Source organism: Barbus barbus (assembly GCF_936440315.1).
Source record: "Barbus barbus genome assembly, chromosome: 24".
NCBI classification, from domain to species: Eukaryota; Metazoa; Chordata; class Actinopteri; order Cypriniformes; family Cyprinidae; genus Barbus; species Barbus barbus.
Window position 1 is genome coordinate 1563800 of NC_136752.1, and position 22095 is coordinate 1585894.

General features: G+C 39.3%; 1 protein-coding gene across 2 annotated transcripts in view; it reads left to right on the plus strand.

Annotated features, from left to right (window-relative positions):
* Positions 1-22095, plus strand: part of LOC306843686 (mediator of RNA polymerase II transcription subunit 23-like) — a 59038-nt gene that overhangs the window by 27069 nt on the left and 9874 nt on the right. For both annotated transcript variants that reach the window (XM_079375303.1, XM_079375304.1), the window contains 12 exons: positions 1037-1179; positions 1270-1444; positions 3084-3247; positions 3492-3616; positions 5214-5419; positions 11788-11968; positions 13715-13885; positions 16368-16584; positions 17106-17342; positions 19416-19581; positions 19692-19764; positions 20203-20417. In XM_079375303.1, coding sequence (XP_079231429.1) covers positions 1037-1179; positions 1270-1444; positions 3084-3247; positions 3492-3616; positions 5214-5419; positions 11788-11968; positions 13715-13885; positions 16368-16584; positions 17106-17342; positions 19416-19581; positions 19692-19764; positions 20203-20417 — 2073 coding nt within the window. The remainder of the gene's footprint in view (positions 1-1036; positions 1180-1269; positions 1445-3083; positions 3248-3491; positions 3617-5213; positions 5420-11787; positions 11969-13714; positions 13886-16367; positions 16585-17105; positions 17343-19415; positions 19582-19691; positions 19765-20202; positions 20418-22095) is intronic.

Genomic DNA, 22095 nt, shown 5'->3' on the forward strand with positions numbered 1-22095 from the left:
TATACATACAATAGAACAAATGAATTAGACAAATATTGCACAAAACCCACCATAGTATGAAAGGCTCCAAAACAAGGCTGCACAAAAACACTTTTGCGTATCCAGGACACATGCTAATAAGCTTAAAGCAACACAGAGTTATGGGTAAGGATAGCTCCCCAATGTCAAATTCATAACTATTAGAATATTGTGTGAATTTATTGCATCTGTCCAACAGTTTACTGAGGACTTTTCATCAGTTTTGATTTCTGGTTACTGTGTGAATGAGTTTCATTCAGTCTGCTACAGTGCTTTTGTCTGATATAGAGTATTGTTCACAAACCACCCCATTAAACGCCAGCAAAATAGTGGTTTTAAACAAAAGCTCAGACCTTTATATTCATATTCTGCATGATCATAGGAACATCTTGAAGAGAGTTTTGCCGTGTTGGCGCTGATGCAGCAGTAGCATTTGAATGTGTGGGCTTTTTCCACTACTTGGAGGCAAGTTCTCAGTGGAGTGGTCATTTTCTCATGCTATTACTTTGGCAAATGCAATAATTCTGTATCATCCATTTTTAAACAACTGTCTGCACTGCCAGCAAACAGCGTGACTAAAACTAGTGGTGTCCCATCATGTTATGATTACAGAGGCTGCTTTCTATCCTCTGACATTTGCACATCCTCTTCCTGAGCAACTTTTAAAAGTGGAGGAGGACATGTCCACCCCTCAGTCCTCATTTCAAAGTATGTTGAAGTGCTTCATTCACTTCAGATGAGGTGTGGTGGCTCCTACTGTCTTCCTTGAGCTCCTCATGGAGTGGGTGTGTGATAAGGGACTCTCCTGTCTAGGGCTGCACGATTAATCGCATGCTATTGTCATGCGCATCTCGTCAGTAAAGCCGGTTCTTTGATTAGCGCTAAATCTCCATCACCTGCTTTCAGATGGAGCGGCATTTAATACACGGAGCCGTTTGCAGGTGTATGTGGAATGTGTTGTAGTTGTGCTCATTCATGAGTACCACATTCTCAGATGGCCTTTTGTTTTTCCCATTAGCTTGATCCACAGCATTGCAACCCGTGTCATTAAACTAGCCCACGCCAAGTCAAGTCTTGCCCTAGCCCCAGCCTTGGTGGAGACGTACAGCCGACTGCTGGTCTACATGGAGATCGAGTCCCTCGGCATTAAGGGCTTTATCAGTAAGTCTGACGCACACTTCACAGATGTTTGTGACCTTTGAAACTGTCCTTGTGTGTGTGACTGTGTGTGTTTCTTTGACCCTCCGCTAGGTCAGCTTCTGCCGAACGTCTTCAAGTCGCACGCGTGGGGGATTCTGCACACGCTGCTGGAGATGTTCAGTTACCGCATGCACCACATTCAGCCTCATTACCGCGTGCAGCTCCTGTCACACCTTCACTCGCTCGCCGCCGTTCCACAGACCAATCAGAACCAGCTGCACCTCTGGTCAGTCTCCGCACACACACTTACCCTGCACACAGCCCATGCGTCTCATTTCGAAGGATGTGTCCTCCGGAGGATGCATTTGTCAGTCATGAACATCATTGAAGATGCATAATTTCAGAAAATTAACAATGATAAAATTGACCGTTATTCCTCCTGAGGCATTAATTACTGTAATTTCTTTCTTCTACAATATGTGACCCTGCAGCACAAAAGCAGTCATGAGTAACACAGGTATATTTGTAGCAATAGCCAACAATACATTGTATGCACTCTTCCCTCTAAGCTGCAAATATTAATTTGCAGCTTAGATAATAATCATTAGGATATTAAGTAAAGATCATGTTCCATGAAGATATTTAGTAAATTTCCTACCATAAATATATCAAAACTTAATTTTTGATTAGTAATATGCATTGCTAAGAACTTCATGTGAACAACTTTAAAGGAGATTTTCTCAATATTTAGATTTTTTTGCACCCTCAGATTCCAGATTTTAAAATATTGTCCGATCCTAACAAACCATACATCAATGGAAAGATTATTTATTCAGCTTTTAGGTGATGTATAAATCTCAGAATTGACCCTTATGACTGGTTTTGTGGTCCAGGGTCCCATATTGGAATGTAATGGTTACTTTTCTGAAATAAAGCAGCTTTGATGGTGTATGCGAATTGCATTTTCCAGATGACACAGCCTTCAAAATGAGATGCAGCTAGTATTTCCCCTACCTCATGCTTAAAGTTAATGAGCAAATGGTAATAGACTGCTCATGACAACTAAGATTTTGAAGCTTTTCTGGAAGTGTTGTAAAAATGTCACAATACAGTGGTACGCAGTATAGAGCAGCACAATTGTTAAAAGATCCTGATCTCAATTCAAACACCCACGCGATCTTATTTCTAAATGACAACAATTCGCCTGTGTCTATTAAACCTTTGACAAAGTCATATCAGAGCATTCAAATCTGTTAGAGCTGCTGCTGACACAGAGAGAGAAGTGATCATCTTTAGATATAAAACACCTTCACAAACAGTCTTTTCAACCATACAGTATTTTTCCTGTCTTAAAGTAATTCATATTATCACAGCTGCACTAGGATAAAAGCTTATAGTTTGGATATAAACACTGATGTCTATGGTAGCAATCAAAAAGGAGCAAATCATCTTTAAAAGTAATTTTTGCTTCAAATTGGCGCTACAAATAACATTTCTTGGTTTATTCCAAGGGACTGTTGAAAATGTACTTGTCATTGAATCATTAATTCACGAGATTCATTCAGGAGTGGAACAAGTGAAGTATTTATGAGCGAGTCATTGAACCATTCATTCAAACATTTTTTAAATTAATTCATTCAAATTAAATAAACATTTTTGAATAGAATTAATACTAGATATATTTTATTGTGAGCTGCTGTGCACGATCCAACCTGTCCTAATCATGAGATGTGATTTAAGTGCTCCAAACAAACTGATAAGCCTACAGTTAAAAGCAGACTGCCCTTCCGTCAGATGCATGTGCTGCTTAATTCATTTAACACGTGCTTTCATAAATGCATAATTTAATTATGCTGTAGTGTAGCAGTGCACAGCCTGTGTGCTGGCCTGCTGTCTGTACTCAATCTGTGTGTTTGTGTGAGCAGTGTTGAGAGTACCGCTCTGAGGTTGATCACGGCTCTGGGGAGTTCAGAGGTTCAGCCGCAGTTCACACGTTTCCTCAATGACCCTAAAACTGTGCTGTCTGCCGAGTCAGAGGAGCTGAACCGAGCGCTGATCCTCACACTGGCTCGAGCCACACACGTCACAGGTACTGCACACCATTAACACACCATGATGCCTGGACTGTGAAAAACACACATTACAGAACTGACTTGGAGATTAGTCTTCTGTCACAGCATTTGGTCGAGTAACTTAATTTCACTATAAATATTTACATAAAGAGCTGGCTTTAATTGCTTAAAATGCTTAAAATAACCTCTGATGATATTATTTTTCAAAATCAGTTTCTCCCTTACTAATGTGCCAAATCCCCTCATCTGTGTGTGGTGCAGATTTCTTCACTGGCTCGGACTCCATTCAGGGCACCTGGTGTAAGGACATCCTGCAGACCATCATGAGCTTCACACCTCATAACTGGGCCTCTCACACGCTCAGCTGTTTCCCTGCTCCACTGCAGGTACTCAAACACGTGTGCACACTCTGACTCAGAACAGGGCAGTGTTTCTCACGCCTACAGGTAAAAACATGAGATTTCATCTGGCTTGAGATCTTGCAGTCTGAATGTAATGTCATGAAGGATGAGCTGCTACAGGATAATTAGCTCACTTGGTGTTGCCTTAGCTTCACTGCTTGCACACAACAATAGGCATAAATCAGTCAATGCAAGCTCTTTTGAGCCATCTTTTTTTAATGAATCAGTCTTGCATTTACAAATCACCTGCCTGAAGTTACTTAACTGAACCGGTCATATCTGATTGAAATCAAACGTGCTGTTTGGAGTCTGCTTAAAGGAAGAGTTCACCCCAAAAATGAAAAGACATCAGTGTCTCATCAATGGATGCTCTGCAGTGAATGGGTGCCGTCAGAATGAGAGTCCAAACAGCTGATAAAAACATCACAATAATCCACACCACTCCAGTGGTTACTACAATGTATTACAGTTCATGGGTTTGGTTCTGTAAATACTTGGCACATCATTCTTAAGCCCAAAGTATACTTTTTTTTTTTTTTTGAAAGCTATCTGAATAGGGAACATGAGGACTTGGTTTATGTTGGGATTATGTTGTTACTGCTTTACAGCACTCATATGGTACTTCTGCTACATTCCATTAAATTTCTAAATATTAAAGTAAAAATATTCAACTTCCAACTTGGATAAGTACACTAAAATGTCAAAATGTCAGACTTCTGACTTGGAAACCTATGTAGATGCATCATATACTCTGGCTTCTGAGATGATCTATGATGTCACGTGAACATTGCAGCAACCAGACACAAATGCATAAACAGTAAAGGATTTTCTGTGTCAAACAGATGTTTGTTGGCTTTGAATAGCCTCATTTATCCTCTGCAGTTTGTTTGCAATGAGATGTCTGTTTGCTATTAAAGACTTGCAAAGCTAGTAGATGCTTTTTCACTTTGTTTCCCTATGAGCTGTCATCTGAGCACTGGTTCTTGAACACTTTTATGGTTGGAACTCAAAAGTCAGAGATACCAAGAATATTGGAATATCCAATATTTTTCTCAATGATGCTTAACACCAAGGAACAGTCAACAGCAAAGCTATAACGATAACGGCACAGAAGAACAGTATTGTTGGAATCCCTTTCGGCAAGATTTTTCCAGCTGATGATCAATAAAAACTGATGAACAATAAAAAAAAAAAAAATGTCAGCTGACTTTAAAGAGCTGGAGCTGTGGATGCTTATATACAGTCCATATATTTATGGATAATAAGAATTTAAAATGGGGGGAAATATCATTATGAAATAAATGTTTTTCTCTAATACATGTTGGACACAATTATTGGCACCCCTAGAAATTCTTATGAGTAAAATAGTAGTATATTCCCATTCATAATTGTGGCCAATGTGTATTAGAAAGGTTGAAAGGTTAGATTTTTGTGATTTTTTCCTGTCTTTGCTACACCGATTTTTTTTTTTGGCCATGACTGTATTTATTGTCATAGATGTCTGTTTAGTTCTTGGTGGAGCTTTAATCAGAATAACTTCACTTCATAATAACTTCACTTCTCTCTTGTGTTCATTTCCCAGGCGTTCTTCAAGCAGAATAACGTTCCACAGGAGAGCCGTTTTAACCTGAAGAAGAACGTGGAGGAGGAGTACAGGAAGTGGAAGTCTATGACTGTTGAGAACGACATCATCACACACTTCTCCATGCAGGGCTCGCCGCCCCTCTTCCTGTGTCTGCTGTGGAAGATGCTGCTGGAGACGGACCACATCAACCAGATCGGCTTCAGGTGCGCCACTCGCGTTCTCACCACCTGTTTCAGTACACCTCACAAGATTTGTGATTTTTAAAGAATGGTTCATCCATCCAGATCCTGTTCTTTTCAGGATGTTCTAAACGTCTAGCTAATTGTTTCATTTTTATTCATGTAAGAAAGTCTCCTTCTCTCTTTAAGCTGGTAACTTTCTGTCAGTGCTTTCTCTGGTGTGTCTGAACTGGGATGTGAACTTAGGGTGTATTCACACCTGTCTGGTTTAGTTAGATTGAATCGAACTCAAGTTGGTTTCCCCTCTTATTGTGGCTCACTCGGGTGCAGACAACCGTACCGAGACCCAGCTGAACTCTGGTACGACCTCGATCCAACCCAACTGCAGAAATCATGCTCCGAAACAGACAGCTTGTGCATACAGTGCTGTTTTTTGCATTTCAGTGGCTTAAATCACTTCAAAAATGCGTGCAAATGATGAGTTTTCGTGACCATGGCGCGCAGCAATGTGACATGAGCGAGCTAAATAGGCTAATAAGCTTGTTGCAAAAGTTACCATGAATGTGTCGGAGGTAAATGGTAAGGAGATATTTGAATCATTGAGTCAGTGTCACAAAGATGAAGTTGACGATCCTGACTCACCATCTCCTCATTAGACGCGCCTTTAGAGAGAAATGCATCTTTACGGATTACATAATGAAAGAGTTTTTGTTTTGGATTTGAATCATTTCATTTTGTAGTAATTCAAAGGCAGAAAGTGCATCCTATTTGCTTTCTTTATTTTACAAAAACATTTTTTTGATATTGTGAGTATAAGACCCTTTACAGTTCCGAACTATGTATTATTCTTACCTTTTATGAACACAAATTACGGCGTATTTTAACTTGTTTCCACTGATGTCTTGAAGCGCGCTCCAGCTTCTACTCCGCACAAATGATTGGATATGCACCTAATAGCAAACATTTATCTAGGTTAAATGTTTAAACTAACATTGTGATATGCTTGAAGTATTTTAAATCTATAGATTTTATTTTCGGCAAGTCGTAATTACAACATTGTATGACATTGTCTCTCATGATGCTCATAAGTTTCTTAATATTGTGTTAGTAGATAACACCAAATCAGTAAAAGAATAAAAATGGCACTATGTAAGATCTCCATGATTAGCCTGGTTTTGCACTTGCTGCTTTATCCTGCAATTTTCTGTCCAATGAATGGACGACCTTAGCACACGTGTGGTTTTGTTTACAATTTCTGGTTTACTTGCAAAAAGGGTGTGAAAGCAAACCACACCAAACAAAAAAATCAACGTTGTATTTGGTCTGCACCAAAGCAAGTGAACTAGCGGACTTTCCTGGTTTAGTGTTTGTGAAGCTCCTTTTTCCTCATCATTTGAAGTTGTAAATCTACAATGAAGCTGCTCTTTTAAGTCATTCACCACACTAAACAAGCTACTAACAAAACATAGATAACTACTAGTAGTGAGAGAAAAAAAGATCCTCCTTGGTTTCTTTCCACCGTGGGCTTTTACTAATCTACTTTGGATCTTTACTGTCTAAAGTCTTCATATCGACTCTCAGCTGAAGTCTTCAGTCAGTGCATGGCCTTGGGAATCACTCGACGTTCTCACTGTCCATTGTGGATCATGTTGTAGTTGTTGTTTTGTGCTCAATCAACAATCTGGAATTGGGATGACGAGTCCCTCGTTCTGATACATTAGTATTCATCTCGTCACCCTGCTCAGGGTACAGAAACTCACTGCAGCAACTGTGAGATACTTGAAATACTGCTCTCCATCTGTAATTTTTCTCTTAGCCACTAACCGTTAAGTTGGCATTATTGATTGCAGGGATGATATCAAATAAATTGTTTACAAAATGCTTACGTGACTTTTTTTAAACAGCATTAGGTTTCCTGTTTGTCTCTAAAACTTTAAGGATAAATGACACTAAACACTCTTAGAAGAAAGTGTAAAAAACCTGAATACAAAGATAGGAAATTATAAACTCTAGAACTCATATGGAATATAAAGGGACCATCTTGTAAATTATTTGAAATTTAATTTCTTCATAAACTAATTGCAGAGAATGTAGCCTGAAACCATCATCAGCTTTACATGCTATTTCAGCTACTTATCCGAATGCATCATCTGATCCCAGGCAGAATTTAGCCTACTACTTTTTACCTACAAAAAAAAATGAAATGAAAGAAACGCACGTAACTACATTTACGCATTTAGCAGACGCTTTTATCCAAAGCGACTTCCATTGCATTCAAGTTACAGTTTTTACATTTTATCAGCTCTTGCTTTCCCTGAGAATCGAACCCATGACCTTGGCGTTGCTAGCGCCATGCTCTACTATTTGAGCTACAGGAAAGACATGAACTATGAACAGCTTAAAATTAAATGGATTAAAGCATGCTTTAAATGTGCAGTTGTGAAACCTTTACCTAAAAAGCACATATTGACCTTGCTATATTGGCCAATTATAGACTCTCAAAGTTGCCACTCCTGTTAATTACAGCAGTTGTATTCATATCTAACTAATTTATCGTTCTTGATTGCTTTCGTCTGGTTTAGACTAAAGTATAGTGCAGAATCAACTCTCTTAAAGGTTACAAATGACATTTTCCTTTAAGAGAATGTCATTCGGTTTCTGTGCTGTTTTGTTATTATTGGATCAGAGCGCAGCATTTGTGAGACCATTTACCATACAGTTATTTTTAGATTGCTTGCAGAACTATGTTGGTATTTAGGGTATGGCTATACTATGGTTCACTTATTCCTTAAGTGGTAGGAATTTCGCTGTGCAGGTCAACCCTCTACGCTTCAGAGTTTCGCTCCCTGTCAAGCGATCTGTGCTGTTTTTCAGATCATCTCAATGGATGCGCAGCGCACCCGTATTTGACCTACCGTGAACTCTAGTGTAATGGCGCTCTACTCACCGTCACTTTGGTGAGAGCAAGAGAGGGTCTTACATGCATGCAGAATTGATGCTCTACATGTAAACAATATTCTTTGTTGTATTTTCCTGTCAAAATAACGGAGTTCCTTTTGGATTTTTTTGGCAATCTCATTGGCTGGTGCTCACCTATTATCGTCCCTGTTTTGGTTTCAGCAAATTAGTTCGTGAACGCACACAACCTGATTTATATTCATGAATCCAGCTGCTCGTTAATCCTTAGTGCTTTTTATACTGTTCATATTAGCAGAATTCGTATTATTATCGTCTTATCAGTATTATTGTTAGTTTTTTTATTTATTTACAGAAACACTGAATGACCAAAAAAGCACCACCACCAGTCCTAAATTCAGTTAAAATGTCTATGCATTCATACATGGTTACTAAGTTTGAATTCTAATTACTAAAGTTCTATCATTAAATAATACTTGATTATCATAATGTCATATTATAATACTTGATTGACTATTGTTAGGAGTGTACTTTCAGATATTTAAAAAGCTGTACCATTTTGCAAACATATACAGTAGGCTATATATATATATATATATATATATATATATATATATATATATATATATATATATATATATATATATATATATATATACTGAATATATATATACAGGCCTAGTATTATCAGTCTGGTGAGTAAACAAAAAAATGTACTAGCCAATGGCGATTCAATTGCCAAGGTGTCCGTAGAGGGTTGCAGGTAGACTGCGGGGTTCCTCAGGGCTCTGTTTTAGTACCTCTGCTGTTTGCACTCTATATGCTTACCCTAAGCTCAGTTTTTCAGAAATGAATTTTTTCCTGTCTTTACTACACCAGTGATACTTGAATCTTGGAGGAAATTAAAGCTTTGATGGCAAGCAACTAAGCTATTGAAGCTAAGTGAATCTAAACTGAAGATCCTAGGCTCTCCCAGGGCTGCCTCAACTATTCAAGTCCAGTTAGGATCTCTCGCGGCTAATGTTCAGATTCATGTTAAAAACATAATTTTCTCTATTAGTTGACATTATCGTGACATGAATCCACATGAATATGAAGTGATGCAACAAATAGAAATGCAAGGCTTTCTTTCATTTTCAAATTATAACAAAGAAATATAGGGCCCTATGAAATTATTATTTTTTTTTTTATTCTGCTTTTTCTGGATTCTGTTTTTTTCCCTTCAGTATAAGGTTTTCTGTACTCAGTTTTAATGATTAAATTATGGAGCTTATACAATTCAAGAACAATTCATTAAAAAGTTAAAAATTATATTTTAGGACCCTATGAAAATGTTTTATTTTTTCTCCAATTACATTTTATTTTTCCCAAATTCTATGTTTTCCATTTTTATTTATCTGGATTCCATTTTAATGGGTTTATTAAATTTTAAGATTCAAAAGGCATGTCTAATCAGCTGAAATCGTAAAATGATAACAGCTTAATTTATTAAATGATTTACAATAATAGGATATTTATTCAAATATTCTTTGCATATTTAAATATTTCTGGATTTATATTTTAATACAAACGTATCATTTAAAAATGGTGCTGATCAAATGAATGTATGAATTAATTCATCTTTTAAAATATAATCAAATGAAAATTCTGTAGTTTCTTTATTTTTTTGACAAACAAATGGCTGCACTGTAAAGGCTTACTGTTAAAATTAAAGCATGGAAGAAAGACTTTAAGTATTACTTAAAGTGTCAAATCAAATGATAACTTATTAACCTATTATCGAAATTATTACTTTGAAAAGCACATTCTACTGTACAACAGTAATATATTTCTGTCACAATTTATATTTTGATGGTTTGTAGTGAAGACCTTCAGTATCAGTGTGTTTCTGATGATAGTTTTTCCTCAAATGAAACTGTGTAAAGCTGCTGAAGTGACTCTCAGAGCAGCTCTGGAGATGAAAGTCATGTCTCATGTAGAGAGATGCAGATGCTGAAAACACGGAGTGTCTCATGCATACTTCTGCTTGAGTTTTTTTGTGAGATCAAAACAATTTCACATAGGGTTCGAGCAATCTGCAATAAATACATATAATAACTCTAATTGTGACCCTGGACCACAAAACCAGTCATAACTAGGGGTCAATTTTTTCAAAGTAAATAATCTTTCCATTGATGTATGGTTTGTTATGATAGGACAATATTTGGCTGAGATACAACTATTAGAAAATCTGGAATCTTGTCTATTGCTACAAATATACCTGTGCTGCTTATGACTGGTTTTGTGCTACAGGGTCACAATTGTTTTGTCACACTAATTGCTTTACCACTTACACTGTTTCATTGTACTGTGACTTCAGCTGAAATCACTGAGACTGTAGAGGATTGTTTGTGTTCCTGCACGTCTGGCTGGTGTTTTAATGTTTCACAACCCCCCTGTACTGTCTGCAGCGCTCATCTGTCTCTCTTTGAATGGCTGATCTTAGTATGTTGTGTGTGTTTGTTTGGTCTAATGTCATCAGAGGCTGCAGCTGCTCTCGGCCGTATAAAGGCTGCTTGTGCTGGGCTGAATGGAGCGGTCCTGTGTGATCCACTTTATTCACCAGTCACGAGCTCTGCCTCGTTACACCGCCAGTGCTGCGGGCACAGATGTGTTTCTGCCTCTTTCTCAGAGCAATCAAAGGGATACACATGCCGTGTGGTTTTAAATCACTGTTCAGCTGAATGTTCAGACTGTCAGATGACCGTAAACACAGACTCAGCATTCAGATGCTTGCGCTGACCGAGTGCTTATGTAATCCTGTGTTCTCAGCTCATTCTTATTCTCTGTCTCTTCTACTTTTCTGGCACTTTGTTCTGTCCCTTGAACCAGAAACGTTGTTCAAGGTTTCCTTCAACGTTTAGTTTTTCATGGTCATTTTTCACACTCTTCCTGACTCTACAATTAAGCTGAACACTTAAAGAGTGTTATATGTAAATGACACAGTAATAATATTTACTGATACATTTTTACTGCAGTATTATCAAAAATGAGGGGATTTCAGTGAACTTGTACATTACTGTTTGGGATCAGAAATAATTTTTTTTAAAGACATTTTTAATTTCGCAAAAGATTTATATTTCCAGTAAATGCTGTTCTTTTGATCTTTCTATTAATCTGAAAAATAATATGCATCACAGTTTCCACAAAAACACTGGGCAGCACAACTGTGTTCAACATTGATAATAATCAGAAATGTTTGTTGATCAGTAAATCAGTATATTATTATGATTTCTGAAGATCATGTGACACTGAAGACTGCAGTAATGATGCTGAAAATACAGCTGCAGATCACAGAAATACATTACATTTTAACATTCATATCGTTTTATCGAAGAAAATTATATCACGATAATTATTGTTATCGAATTATCACCCAGCCCTACTCCAGTGTGATAAAGGCCGGTGTTAATTGTGCTGTGACGTCCTCTCCTCAGGGTGCTGGAGCGCATCGGGGCGCGGGCGCTGGTGGCCCACGTGCGGACCTTTGCAGACTTCCTAGTGTACGAGTTCAGCACGTCCGCAGGAGGACAGCAGCTCAACAAGTGCATCGAGATCCTCAACGACATGGTGTGGAAGTACAACATCGTGACGCTGGACAGACTCATCCTGTGCCTGGTGAGCCCTGACCTCACTGCAACTACAACTCGCTGTCATCTGAGTATCAGTAGACTGTCTGCTTCATATCTGCTAACTAACACTTCATTTTAATAGACCAGCAACACACATTCTGCTGACTATAAGTAACTTTGCATGTACATGTCAACTTATTCTACTAACCCTAATCCTAAACAGTCTACTAACGCTCTAATGAGAGTTGGTTTGCATGTATCTGCAGAGTTATCTATGTTCTGTGAAATAAAGAAATATTTCCTTTTGGCCACTATTTTTTGATGACTAATCAAATAAGAGTAAATGAATGCCACTGATCATGTGACTCTATGGACAGACAGTCAGATTTTCTTCTTCCAGTGAAGCTCAGGTTGTTGTTTGGAAGATCTCCGGTCATGCTGGAGAACACGATGATCAGGTTTAGCTCCTTGTGGCTGCAGTGCTGCCGTCTATAAAGCAAAACAGACTGAGACACTGGGACTTGAGTGAGTGATTACTCAAACCAATCATTAACTCATTGAAAAAGAGTGTTGAAAGACCTAATCAATGGAAAGCAAACTGCATTTGTGCCACTGAGGTTTAAAACAGAGGCATTATTTATGTCTATTCCAAAATGCATCCACAAAGCAGATTCATAATTTCTGATTTGATTAGATGTAATTGTTTCCAAAAAGCAGTGTTTATATTTCCAGTGATTCAGCTGTGCTTCGTTTCATGTTTGACTCATGGATTTATTGGCCTGTTAGCGCAGCATGCGAGAAAAGCTGCATGTGAAACATTATCTGTGTGTCAGAAGCTAACAGAAGGCCAGCTCTCGACTGTGTAAACAGCCTGAGGATTGGGCTTCTCATCCGCTGATCAATCAGCTTCCTGCTGTACTGATCATGCTCCATTTATCATCCCGATCGAAGCGTCACATCAGTGACTCTGACCCCTCCTGCTGCGCTCCTGTGCTTCTCCGCCCCGTCTGAAGATCTCGCCGCAATCAGATCCTGGGGCCACTTGTTCAAAACGCTTCATCTGGATCAGAATGATCTGGAAATCCCATGTTTTGTTATCCAGGATCAGGAAACCCATCTTACTTTTGTGACTGTTTTTCAAAGCCAAATTGGATTGGATCACCCAGATCCAGATACACACTTTTTCAGAAATCTGGATTATTAGTGCTGTATGGAGCCCCTAAAGGGACATGATGATGGGAAAAAAATGTTTTGCATTGCATTTTCACAAATAACTACTTCTGACTGGTCCATCACTGACGATGTAGTTCACAATCAGTGATAAAAAAAAAAACTTTAAATTAAATATAATATTTTTGTTTGATATTGACAGCTATTTGGGGATATATTATTACATGCAGTGTTGGGAAGTAACTAGTTACATGTAACAGAATTACGTAATTTAATGACAAAATAAAAGTAATTGTAATCAGTTACAGTTACTGAGAAAAAATGTGTAACAAAGTTACTTATGAAAATGTTAAGTATTACAAAGGGGGTTACATCTGATTTTTTCACACAGATTCATGCAGATTTTAATTGATTTCTTTGATAAATTGCAGTGACTGCTCTAAAATATGAAACGCCAATGTTTCAGGAATTTATAACATGCTTATTCGATCCAAAATCCGATCAGATTACTTTTGAACAACTGGCACCTGTTTCCATTTCCTGAGAGCTCTGTCGTCTCGACACGCTGCACTGAACAAACCTTTCCAAACAAATGCACTGAGGGCTGTGTGTTTCCACGCAGGCGATGAGGAGTCACGAGGGGAACGAGGCTCAGGTCTGCTACTTCATCATCCAGCTCCTCCTCCTCAAACCCAACGACTTCCGCAACCGCGTCAGTGATTTCGTGAAGGAGAACGCTCCCGAGCACTGGATGCAGAGCGACTGGCACACCAAACACATGACCTACCACAAGGTAACACACACAGCCTGCTACACGCTAACAACACCTGATTGCTCCCCGGATCGGTGCACAGCCGATTTCACTGGTCAACCCAGTCAGACTCATTTCGTCTTTTTAATGGTAAAAACCTGTTCAAGTTGTTTAACAGTAATTTCCTTTACTCCACATGGTAAAAGATCTTATGGGACATTTCATGGAATTTAAATTTACAGTTTTTGGAAGTGAAAAATAACTCATTTTATAATCTACAGTGTGAAAAACGTAAACTGATGTTTCCAGTATCCTCTGTGTGACAGCTCACATTTGATGGGAAAATATATGCTGAATGTGTTTGTCTCTATATATACATAAATATACACAGTACACGCTCATATATTATGTAAACAAACTTTTATTTTGGATGCGATTAATCTTTTGACAGCACCAATATTGGTATATTAACGTATCAGTTATTGATCTAAATGTAAATCCAATACGTAAAACCTATAATGCTTTTTTACAGTAAGGTTCCTGCAATCACAGCTGCTGTTTTTTCCTCCTTTTATTTAAACGGTGCAACAAACATTAATGCTGACAATTCAGGTTAAGGTTAGTAGGGTTAGTATTTGTTTCAGCGTTATGTATGGAATCAACACTAGAAGTGACTGGCACGTCCAATAAAATCTTTAGAATCGTCTGTGGAAAAAGTCATGCATTAACAACACACAGCGAGCATACCATGGCACATTAGATAATGGCGGCAGCAGCAGCCCGCTGCAAATTATTGCTAAATTTGTGTAGAGTCTGTGCGCAGATTTTCCATTCGTCCACTACTGATTATTTACCAGACATAACAAACAAGGACAGGTAACAAACAGGAATATACAGTGCAGATGTCACGTTTACTTCCCAAGAATATCTAACAAAACTAATATCTACTGAAGATTTGATGGCATATAGCACACACACTTTCACTAATCCAGTGATCATTCCTCAGAAACACTCGTTGTGTAACAGGCATCTCTTTTCAGTCATTTAATGTCTTTTTATCTGACTGTACTGTGCTCGATTTACTGTCCTTAATGCCCTTCACTCTCAGACCTTAAGCTGTGTAAATGCACATTTGTTCTTAAGTCACCTGCCAAGGTAAATAATGAGATGACCTGAGCAAATGCTGGCACCCCAGATATTCAGCAGCCGTTCTCTCACAGATGCACATTAGTTATGGATTTGTGCATAATACTATTCTTGACCTTTAGGTATGAAACAGAAAACCATCTCAGTTCAGGTTATTTGGCTGCATATCAAGCTTGATGGCTGTCTGAAATGTCATACGCACGCAGTTATTATCCCCCTCCCATCTTCACTTCTCTGTGGCATTTCAAGGAGAGATTGACCTCAGATTGCATTGGCATTTCATCTCTTGTGTATTTGTGCTGAATGGCAAACAACATAATTCAGCACACAGTTTGACCTGATCTGACCCGACCATGATGTTCAAATTAAGACCAAAGACAACACATGAGTTTAGAAGAGCGCCGTGTTCTTGATGTTTATCAGTCCTCAACAGCTGTTCTCTACTGGGCCAAGACTGAAATATACAAAACTGTTTCAGTCTTAAAGGGATCTTTCCATATTTACTCATTCCAAACCTGTATGAGTTTCATTCATGTTAAAAACACATATGAGGGTATTTTTAATGAAACCTGAGAGATTTCTGTTGTTCCATTCAAAGTCTGCTCAACCAAAACTTTGATGCTTCAAAAACTTATGAAAGTGATTCACGAGAATCGAGCGGTTTAATCCAGGACTTGTGACGTGAACGCTTTATGTGATGAACACATTTAAAGGAATAGCTCACCCAGAAATTTTAATTAGCTGAAAATGTGCTCACCCTCAGGCCATCCTAGATGAGTGTGTTTCTTCATCAGGTTTGTAGAAATGTGTCTCTGCATCAGTGTCTCAGCAATGGATCCTCTGCAGTGAATGGGTGCCGTCAGAATGAGTCCAAACAGCTGATAAAAACATCACAATAATCCACACCACTCCAGTCCATCAGTTAACATCTGGAGAAGACAAAAGCTGAAACACATCCATCATTAAGATGTTTTTAACTATAATACGAGTCTATAATCCATAATAACGCTTCCTCCAGTGAAAGTGTTCAGGTCTGAATCAGGAGAGAAATCTGCAGATCAAGCAGTGTTTACAAGACAAAACAGCTCTAAACAAATATATGGCTGGATATTAATGCGAGAGACAACAGGAGATGGACATTTGAATATAACAAAGTCGTACGGATAGGAATGACGTGTATGAGTAAATGAGTGAACTGTCCCTTTAAGAGGCATGCAAGTTATAACTTATGACATGTTAACATAAATGTTCATGTTCAGGTTAGTGTAGATAATGAGTTTTGCCAAAAATACAGTGTTTTGACTTATATCAATCTCTGAATATTATCCTGGGATGGTGGTCATGTTAGCACTGAGCTCCTTCTCTCTGTCCTGTGCAGAAATATCCAGAGAAGCTGTACTTTGAAGGTCTGGCAGAGCAGGTCAATCCTCCCATTCAGCTGCACTTGCAGTACCTGCCCATCTACTTCGGGAATGTGTGTCTGCGCTTCCTACCTGTGTTTGACATCGTCATCCATCGCTTCCTGGAGCTGCTGCCTGTGTCCAAGTCTCTGGAGACGCTGCTCGATCACCTGGGGGGGCTCTACAAGTTCCATGGTGAGAGGGGGGGGGGGGGGGGGGGGGGGTGATAGAAATTAATACTTTTATTTAGCAAGGATGCATTAAATTGATCAAAAGTGATCAGACAGACATTTGTTACAAAAGATTTCTATTCAGATAAATGCTGTTCTTCTGAACTTTCTTTCATCAAAGAAATCTGAAAAAAGTCTACTCAGCTGTTTTCAACAATACATTTTTTGCAGTAAATCAGTATATTAGAATGATTTTTGAAGGATCATGTGACACTGAAGACTGGAGTAATGATGCTGAAAATACAGCTTTGATCAGGAATAAATTAGTTTAAAATATATTCAGATAGCAGTTATTTTAAATAGTAAAAATATTTCACAGTATTACTGTTTTTGCTGTGCTTTGGATCAAATAAATGTAGGCTTGGTGAGCAGAAGAGACTTCTTTAAAAACATTTAAAATCTTACTGTTCAAAAACTTTTGACTGATAGTGTAGATATTAAAATAATCAAACTATTTACTGTTATCCTAAAACTGTCTACGTGCAGATCGTCCGGTGACGTACCTGTACAACACGCTGCATTACTACGAGAGACACCTGCGAGATCGCACCAGCCTGAAGCGGAAGCTGGTCCACGCCATCATGAGCTCGCTCAAGGACAACCGCATGCCCGGCTGGTGTCTCAGTGAGACGTACCTGAAGTGTGGCATGAACCCCCGAGACGACAACGTCTGGATCCCTGACGACACGTACTACTGCAAACTCATCGGCCGGCTCGTGGATAATATCCTTTACTGAGCAACCACAGCCAGCGCTGTCACATTAGGGCATGGTGACTGCGTGAGGATCACGGAATGGCCTTAAACTGCCTCTGTTTTGATTTTGTACTGTTCTCTGAGCTCCACTTATAATGTTAAAGACTTTTACATCAAAACCCATCATAATTTAGAAGTAACAGGCTATTTTCTGTCTTGTTTGTAACCCCCTCATCAGAAGGCTCTGTCTGAGGCGGATTGTAGACTCAGAAGTAAACACCCACTGCTGTGATTGGCTAACAGTTGTGTGTTTGACTGTACGTTCCCCACAGATGGATGCTGCTGTGATTTAGGTCAAAAACACATAGATACTCAGTACATATCAAACGATCTGTTTACCAGACAAAGCAATACTGATCACGTAATAAAAACAGTTACTCACTCGTGTTGTGACTTTACTGTGGGACACAGCATTGTCTTTTAGCTTCAATCTTTCTGAAAATCCTGCGTCGAATTGTGCCTTGTTTGTTAACGAAAATAAAGTGAACAAAGAACAGAGTTCTTACTGACGCCGTCTGGATCTTCATTAAAAATAACTTTCCTAACATTTGGATCAGAAGGAAGGCAACACAAACACTTTATCCACAGCTTGGCACTGAACAGCGTCTTGTCTTTAGAGCATCTTTATCATTTGGTTTCTGCGTAGACCTGCGTTCGCCTCGCTCTTACAACACTACATGCACAAATCGGTGGGTGGGGCTAAACAGGCAGCGATATAGAACCGGTAGGCGGGGCTAAACAGGCAGCGATATAGAACCGGTGGGTGGGGCTAAACAGGCAGGGATGTAGAATTGGTGGGTGGGGCTAAATAGGCAGTGATATAGAATCGGTGGGTGGGGCTAAACAGGCAGTGATATAGAACTGGTGGGTGGGGCTAAATAGGCAGCGATATAGAACCGGTGGGTGGGGCTAAACAGGCAGGGATGTAGAATTGGTGGGTGGGGCTAAATAGGCAGTGATATAGAACTGGTGGGTGGGGCTAAATAGGCAGCAATGTAGAAACGGTAGGCGGGGCTAAACAGGCAGCGATATAGAAGCAGGCGTTGATCTTCTTTGGAGGCGGTGCTCATCCACACTTTTACAATATAGAGTGGCACATTCCGCAAGCTGTGGTTTTGGCAGACTGGCTTCAATATAAGCTGTTTTTAGACCAACGAGAAAGTTCTGAAACTTACAGGATGTTTTTATAGTACAATGAACTCTTATGTCAAAAGATTAAGGGAATTTGGGTTTCTCAGTACATGACCCTTTTAAACGATCAAAAAGCACAGTATGCATTGCTGAGTATATGAAACAAAACTTCTGTTTATAGATTTTAACAATGCATGATTATGAGAACACAATCACAAAGGGGGCAATTTAATTTATATATATATATATATATATATATATATATATATATATATATATATATATATATATATATATATATATATATATATATATATATATATATATATATATATATATATATATAGAGAGAGAGAGAGAGAGAGCGAGAGAGAAGAGAGAAGGAGAGTGTGTTCATAGTGAACACATGACTGTGTTCTTTCACCCATGAGCAGCTCATGATCTCTGTGTTTTCAGCATCTCAGAGCGGCCGGGTTCACACTAAATGCAGCTACATTTAACATACATTTGAAAATGAAACACACACCAACCATCTTGACAAAATTGTAATGAGAATCGCTTATAAATCTTTTGTCAGCAAAATAGAAGATTTATGGTCACCGTTTGGTTTTCTGCCAAAATAAACCCTCTGTGGTTTGATGTCTGAAAGCAAAGAAATTAAGACGACCCTTAATATTAGTATTGTAATTCCTCAGTCCTCCAAAGTTTAGCTCCAACCCAATCAAACAGACCTGAACCAGCTAATCGAGGATTACTAGACAGTTACAGGCAGCCAGGTGAGTTTGATCAGGGCTGGAGCTGAACTCCTAGTTTAAAGAGTCTTGCAAAAGTGTCAGTTCACTCAGTGGATGTTGTCTCATGTTGAATGTGGCAAGAGAGGAGTCAAGAAAAGCTTCCTTAACCAGTGCTACCCATGGCAGGTAAATCTCCCGGGCCGTTCCCCAACTGTGACTGGCGGTTTAACGAGTTTCCAAACCCGGCCGCTCACGCGCTGCACGTCACCTGTGTGGAGCTGATGGCTCTGGCCATGCCTGGGAAGGACGTGGGAAACGCTCTGCTCAATGTCGTGCTCAAGAGGTCAGAGTTCATGCCTGTGAGAGCTGTGTCAGGAGATGCACAGACATACTCATTCATATATTACAGTCATGTGAGCGCTGAGTGTTGAATGATGAATGTGTGTTTTGCAGTCAGCCGCTGGTTCCTCGGGAGAACATCAGAGCGTGGATGAACGCGATCGGATTGGTCATCACAGCCCTGCCTGTACGCACACCATCTTCATTCATTTATGTACTCTTTCTCTCGTACAGCAGTGAGGACTAGTGCTTGATGATCCTCATTCGACTGCTAGGGTTACATTTTTTATATGTATTTTTTATCATTTTTATTTTAGATTTAATTATTTTTATTACATCAAGTTAAACTACTGTAAATGTTTCCTTGGCAACTAACTGAATTAAAATGTTTAGTTTTTTTTAAAAATACATTTCAGTTAGCATTTATTTTATTTCAAGTTATATATTTTTTAACCGCTTTACTTTTATTTAACTATAACAACCCTGCTTCATGTACAATCCCTGATGGGATTTGAACTCTGAGGTGTTTGTAGTCACTGTTTTGGGAACCGTAGTTAACAGATGATTTGAACTCAGCATCTCTGTTCTAGGTAAAGTAATTTTGTCCTCTCTGTCTCTCTGTCAGGAGCCGTACTGGATCGTGCTTCATGACCGTATCGTGAGTGTGATCAGCAGTCCGGTTCTGAGTTCGGAGACGGAGTGGCTCGGTTACCCGTTCCAGCTGCTGGACTTCACGGCCTGTCACCGCTCGTACTCAGAGATGCACTGCAGCTACATTCTGGCACTGGCCCACGCCGTCTGGCATCACTCCAGCATCGGACAGCTCTCCCTCATACCCAAGTAAGACATCAGCCCTCCTCAAAAACACCCTGCACACTGAACCGTTCACCACACCTGCCGGTGCGCCAGAGAGACATTACTGGTCGTAAACAGTTATTAGCAGCCATTAAACTGTATTGTGCGTTATTTTCGTTGTTAAAGTTAGGATGCACAGCCACAGACATTAAAATTCTGACCAATACGCAGGCTCCCTGCGGGTCCTTAAAAAGCCATGAATTCAGTTTAAAGGGGCTATGATGCGATTTCAAGTTTTCCTTTGTCTTCGATGTGTGACAAGCTGTTCGTGCATATATAAGATCGATAAAGTTGCAAAGACTAAAGTCTCAAACCCAAAGAGAGATTCTTTATAAAAGTTAAGCCTCGTCTACACCTTCCTAAAACGCCTCATTCAAACGCCCCACAAATCTACGTCACTGTGTGGAAGATTTGCATAACACCGCCCAACTGTTTACACAAAGAAAGAAGGCGTAACTTTTGTGGAGACGCTGTGTGTTTCCAAATATGGTAAGGGGCGTTACGTTTCCGTCACACGCTTGAGGCATTCGGCCAATCACAACTCACTGGATAGCTGGCCAATCAGAGCACACCATGCTTTTCAGAACGAAGAGCTTCGTAAAAATCGACGTGTTTCAGAAAGGCGGGCAGAGAGGAGCAACAAAGTATGGTATGCATGCACGCATGCACCGCGCTGTGTTTACGTTTAGAGAATGCGGAGGAGACGAATTGTTGAAAGTTGTTGTTTTTGCTTTCGTTGCACACACAAAGTATTCTCATAGCTTGAGAAAATTACGATTGAACCGCTGATTACACATGGACTATTTTGTTGATGTTCTTGGTATGTTTCTGAGCCTTGATCGTGTGAGGATCCTTGCTGTCTGTGGAGGGTCAGAGAGCTCTCGGATTTCATCAACAATATCTAAGTTTGTGTTCTGAAGATGAACGAAGGTCTTACGGGTTTGGAATGACGTGAGGGTGAGTAATGAATGACAGAATATTCATTTGTGGGTGAACTATCCCTTTAAATGCTTTATTATTGTATCAGCAAATCTAATATTGCTTTACCCATATTTTATATGTAATGATATATTGGTACATTATCCAATTTCAGTGCATATTGAATATGCACTTGCGGTTACCCTGTTTTGCTGAGAAGTCATATATAAATTGAATTTGTGCCACAGCCTGTTTAATCAAGTAAAAGAATCTGAGATTTGAGATTGTATGGGTTTGTTCTGAATGGACAAACAGTATTAATTTTATTAGTGCAGATCTTAAAAAGCCTTAACTTTGATTGTAAAACCCCCGCAGATTCCCTGATAAATGGATAAATGTTGTGGGTGTGTGAGTGAGTCAGTTGTGTGTGTGTGTGTGTGTGTGAGAGGATGAGTCAGTGATGAGCTGAGATCAGTTCACCTGCTGCCTCCACAGGCTCTTCATCCCACCACACCACATCACATCACATCACATCTAGAGACGGCATCAGTGCGCTCAGTTTGAGGTTGAACACGCTTCCGTGCTCGAGTCTGTTATTCATCTGTGTGTTTATCAGCTATGACAGAATGCCTCCTGTGCATGTACGGACTCTTCATTAGTTGTTCACAATGCATTTTACTTGGTTAAACGATGGTCAGTTTTGTAGCACAGTGAAGCTGGATGGCATGAAACAGGATGATTTGAA